At 33.5% G+C, this 6,000-nt stretch overlaps 1 protein-coding gene across 1 annotated transcript; it reads left to right on the top strand.

The window, feature by feature from the left end:
* The first annotated feature begins 1,463 nt into the window (after positions 1 to 1,463).
* LOC124355626 (cytochrome b5-like) lies at positions 1,464 to 1,965 on the top strand. Its single transcript, XM_046806791.1, has one exon. It carries the CDS (start codon positions 1,552 to 1,554, stop codon positions 1,819 to 1,821), a length of 270 nt encoding a protein of 89 aa, XP_046662747.1. The 5' UTR covers positions 1,464 to 1,551; the 3' UTR covers positions 1,822 to 1,965.
* The last annotated feature ends 4,035 nt before the right edge of the window (positions 1,966 to 6,000 follow it).

Consider the following 6,000-nt stretch of genomic DNA (forward strand, 5'->3'; position numbering starts at 1 on the left):
TTGCCAATATTTTTAAGAGCTATTTTGAAACTACAGCCAAATCTAAAATGACATATTTTCCAAGAAAATGGTCGATGATATTTTTGCAATATTCAATAAAAATGAAAACATACAAGATTTTATCACAACTCTAAATTCGTTTTACCCTACTATTAAATTTACATATGAAATTGAACAAAACAATAGTATCCCATTTTTAGACGTATTAGTTATTAGAAATGAAACAAAATTTGAATTTGATATCTACAGAAAACCAACTCATACAGATAGGTTCATCATCAATGAATCTAACCATCCATCGGCACAAAAAAGAGCAACATTTAATTCAATGATTTATAGACTGTTAAATACACCACTTTCAACAGAAAACTACAAGAAAGAACTAAATTACATCAAATCTATTGCTATGTTCAATGGTTACACTACACAACTCATTGACAATATACTAAAAAAAGCTTTAAAAAGAAAAAGTAGAAAAGATAAGACAACATTAAGACCACCTCAAGACACAAAACATGAATTTATTTGCACAACATACAGCACTTTTTCAAACCAAATATGCAAAACTTTAAAAAAGCATACAAATAAAACTGTCACTCACAGAACATGCAACAAATTATCCCAAATTTTAGGAAACCCTAAGGACAAAATTTTAAATGATAGTAAATCAGGAATTTATGAAATTGGATGCGATGACTGTGACAAAATTTATATTGGACAAACAAAAAGAGCAATAAAAACACGATTTAAAAGAGCATTTATCACACACAAAGTATGGAAGAGTTGACAAATCTGCTGTAGCCAAGCATTGCATTGAATCAGGACACAGAACATCGATTAAAAATCTAAAATTAATAAAAGAAATAACAAAACCAATGAACTTGAATGCTTGGGAAACACTATACATAAACAGAAATAAAGAAAAACTCATGAACAATGAAGAGGGCCCTATTGAAAATTCCAATCTTCTTTCTTCTCAATTTATTCAAAAATTAAACTCTAGTCAAATCTAATTTTTCATACTGGCTGAAATATTTCCAAAATTTTTGTATTTAAATTTTTACACCATAGCCTATGTTATTTTAATATTAATTGTAACAAACAATGTGTAAATATTTATTTGTGGAGTTGCCTGAAGATGAAACCTTTGGTTTCGAAAGGCCTCGTCCAAAAAATAAACAATTTAGAAAAAAGTAGTGTTTTTATTAACATTTAGTAATATTTAAAGAATTTTCCAATTGCTCCAAGAGTCTACAATCTACCCCTTTTAAATCAAACTGTTTTAACTGCATTACTTGGGATTCTCTTTTAAATTGAGATTACATTTGTGTTATATGAAAAATACAAAATTTATATACAAGATAATACAAGCAACAAAAATTAATTCTTCGGAGCATTTCAAGGCTTTAGGTAAACTTTGTTCTTCAGTATTTCTACGTCAGCTGATTGCGGTTTTATTTTAATGTCAATAGCAACACAACATTCTAATCAAATCAAAAGCATACTTTGGTGGTTGTAAAATGTAAATTTTTCGTTTTTATTTAAAGTGTAATGCTCTCGATGGAAAATACAAAACAGTATACTTTCTCACAAATACAGGAGGAGAATATGAAGAGCAACAACAATTTGCTAGTCGTCCAAAATAGTGTCTACAATGTCTATTCGTACCTGAGAGAACATCCTGGGGGAAGCCATATCTTGGTCAAATACAAGAATTTAGATGCAACTGGAGTGTTTCTTGCTGTTGGCCACTCCTCTGACGCCGCCGAACTCATGCAGACATTTAAAATCGGTGAACTTGTTGAGTCCGAGAAGATGTAGGAAGAAATATTCCACGCTTGACTTAACTCGTGAAATCATGTAAAGTAGACGTGCCCACATTTACTATAATGATTTACTGTATATTCAGTCATATTTTAATAATAAGTGCATTGCAGTAATAAAATATAGTGTTTATAAAAAGTGCAAAAGTGTATTTGTTTGTTTTGCTTTCAACCTCTACTACTCAACCGATTGTACTGAAATTGTACATGGACATTCTTAGGGTGCCTGGTATAAATATAGGCATTTTTTACTTAGAAAGCCCCTCCAGGCTACGCCGCACTAGATTCTAAAGTAGCGAAAAATCCCTTCTTGGTCTGTAAAATTTTAGAATATTAATTGAAACATCCCGTTAAGTATAATCAACTGTTCAGCGTAAACATTGTTTTATGATAGCACAACCATATGATTAAATATTTTAACCAAGTTTCTAGACAAGAGTTGTTAGAAAGTTCCATAAGCTCTTCTTCAAACCTGTGTTGGATGAATTGTTCTTGATATTTCTTTATGTATTATCTATAAACTTATAATTTCGTATCACACTGTATGATTTATAAAACATACTTAACAATCTTACCCTATTGTACCAGCAGATTTAATTTTCCGTTTACACGCAACATTGTGTGTTTGTGTGTACTTATTTTACTTAAACAAAAATGATCGCCGGAGTTCGCTGTCTCATTACATATAAAAGTCGTGATTTCTTGATCAATTTCAAGACTTACGACCATAATCAACTGACGAATAATCTTGTGTACACTAGTCCTTAGTTTTGTAATAAAAGAGTCACGTTTTTCCACAAGTAGTTTCAATATACCCAAGAGGCTTAGATAATGTGCCACACGATGTATTGTAGGAACTAATTATTCCGTTGAAAATATTCCAGGTTTGTGAGATTTTGGAATGAAGTGTTATTAATGTGTTATAATACAGTGGCGAACAAATTAATCCGAACAAAGGGAAATTTTGGTCTATTGTTGGGAATTTTCCCCTCAATGGCAGCCTGCTTACCCAGAATGCAATAAGTTCATGTTTGGTAATTGAGGTTATGTTGCTGATATGTACACATACTGATTTAAGTGTTTTTATCTGGTTATATAAGTGGATTTATATTAGTTTCTGTGTATTACCATATTTAGTGTATCAAGTCACAAAGACGTACAGTCTACAACAATGGATATTACTCCACGGAAACGCTCAAAAATTGTTGCATTGTCTCAACACACACAAATGACTCAAAGACAGATTGCTAGTGAGTTTAGTGTAGGGTTAGGTACAGTGAATGACATTATCAAACGTTTCCGTGATACAGGTTCCTTCTCACCAAAAAGGAAAGGAAAATGTGGCCGAAAAAAGAAAACTACGCCAACACAAGACAGATTACTGGTAAGAAAAAGTAAAATAAATCCGAGAATGACCGTTGTTGATCTTAATAGGGATTTAAGAGCTAGTGGGACCAATGTTTCTGACATGACAGTTCGTAGGAGATTGCTCGCAGCTGGGAGGGTTGCTATCAAACCTAAAAAGAAACAGTTATTGACCAAAGCCATGATGTCAAAAAGACTCCAATGGGCAAAAAATCATAAAGACTGGACTATTGAAATGTGGAAAAATGTGATTTTTTCGGATGAGACGCATTTCTTTGTACAAGGCGAGAAAGTACCCTACGTCCGTAAGTCAGCAGATGAGAAGTTGTCGCCTGCCCATTTGCAACAAGCTCCTTCTGTAGTTTTTAATGTTTCTTGTAAATTTTCCTGTAAATCAAAATCCTGTTATTCTTTCAAATCAACCATTTTCAGTAGTAAATTGTAAAATAAATAAAGTACTGCAATATATCAGTGATCTTGATTCCGTACCAACAACACAAGATTATGCTCCATGAGTAAAGAAAAAAAATCTAATAAAAAAGATAGATTTAAAATAGATTTTTAATATATCTATAAGAAAAGGGTGGACCTTGCGTAAAAACAGCCCAAAATGAAACTAATGCAACATGCTCCTAATCCATGAAAGGCGGCTTGGGATTTAGTCAGCGAGATTGGAAACTCTAGATTAATCATTAAGTATTCGGCCAGTCCAAATTCTTGTAAAAATAAAACATTGTCTGTTTCGTTGTAATTACATTTAGTAATTTGTTTTATTTAACTAAGCATATTATGTTTAATCAATGAGCAAGCGAGAGAGATCAGTATTGTCCCTCAAATACCAATTCTAAATTGTTCACGGTCGAACCACTGTGCTTGCGCCGCTCGGCTGGCAGTGGAGCTGCACCTATTGTATAGGTAGATACGTATCGTCAATCTCGACTTTCCTCTCTATTACTCCTGTGTCTACGTTCTCTGTTGTCCTCTACACATTCTCTTATCTGCTCTTTATTCAATCTCATCCTCTCTAGCTCATCATTCTCCTTTATTATTTTACCTATTTTGTTATCCCTTGTTTACTATTTAAGTGCTGCGTTGTGCGTGCTAAAGCGTATGTTCTCCCGTGAGCGTGGACTATCCGCCAGTGAGGAACTCTGGAAGCCCCCTGGACCTCTCTGTGATCTCCTGCGCCTGGTTCAGGGGCTTGTTTGTGGTGGTGCTTGGGAAAGACCATGTGGTCTTTTGGTGTGTAACGTCTATGACACATACCATGAAATTTCCTATCCTCAAATTGTCTCTTCTTAAATTGTCGAAAATTGGAGACTCCGACTGGTCCTCTGAACGTGTTTAAAGTAATTTTTATAAAATAACTGATTGATTCATTTTATTTCTTTTCCCTACACGGCATTATTTGGTCCCCCGGGACCAAATGCTTTGGTTTTTAATTTTACTGCAATCTCTCATACGACTCTGTTCGGTTCCGATGGGGAACCGAATGCTATAGAATAATGCTCAGGATTAATATTTAACTTAGTTTATTTGCCAGTTTTATTATAATGTAAAACTTATTATAATGTAAAACTTGTTACATTCGCTCGTTGTAACGATTAGGACCGAGTCTTTGACGTCTAATATAAAAAGGTACCAGACCTCTATTCGTCAATGTAAGCTAGTAAGGTAATCATATTGTCACTCACATAGATTAATGTATGACTTTGTTGTGCTATTGCTCTCCTCCTCTCGTTCTCTCACATTTGTTGTTTGAACATTATGTTAGTACACATGCTATACAACAAGTAATTTATAATAGAGTATTAGTTCAATCTCAATAACAAGTGTGCTACAATCCCCCTCAAGCGGGCCGTTTAGAATTGGCAGTGGCATTCCACGCTAACAATAGATTTATCTACCCCTGCACCCCGCAGGACCATCTTGCATATTAAACTCGAGTTTGATTTTTTAAACTGCTCGATTGATTAGACTTGTTGTCTTCGATGATCAGAACATTGACCTTTGTATTGTAGACACTCATCTCGCAATATTATATTGATGTTCCCTCTAGATTAAATTCTTTTTAAAATTTATAATAGTTAATTGTACTCCTTATAGTTTATTATTTCATTTCATTTTCAGCTGTTCAACTCTATCTATATATATAAAAATGAAACTGTTCGTGTGTAACAGCATCACTCACAAACGGCTGGACGGATTCGCCTAATTTTTTTTTTAATTTGTTCGTCTTGATCTGTAGAAGGTTATAGGATACTTTTTATCCCTTTCCCGATTCAGGATTCCGCCCCACTGGTTACAGAAATACCCGTAAGAAATGCATTGCAGCAAACATATGTTATTAAGTGAAAGAGTCTTTTCAAATTTTTAATCAGCTGTTCTTTGTAAACATATATAATGCGACAAAAAATATATTTATATATAAATTTCTTTACACTTATAGTTTTAAAGCATAGAGTAAGCTTAAGAGAAACGACAAATTTTGTTTAAACTGTTTCTGCAATCATAATATATAAAAATGAATGTTTGTGTGTTTGTCCTTTATAGACTCAGAAACTATTGGACCGATCACTATGAAAATTTGTATTTTTCTATGTAGAAGGTTTATACGCAATGCCCATTGATGTAACTAACCACCAGGCTGTACTGCAATATATAAAAGTTATCAAAGCGCCTGCACATTATAAACTGCAATTACAACACAGTAGTTACGTATATTAAAATATCCAAACACTATTTGAAGGCAAAGAAATATACGGGCAAAGCTTAAGAGACGCGTGCGAAGCCGCGGGAAACAGCTAGTTAT

The sequence above is a fragment of the Homalodisca vitripennis genome, chromosome 1 (assembly GCF_021130785.1).
Source record: "Homalodisca vitripennis isolate AUS2020 chromosome 1, UT_GWSS_2.1, whole genome shotgun sequence".
NCBI lineage: Eukaryota > Metazoa > Arthropoda > Insecta > Hemiptera > Cicadellidae > Homalodisca > Homalodisca vitripennis.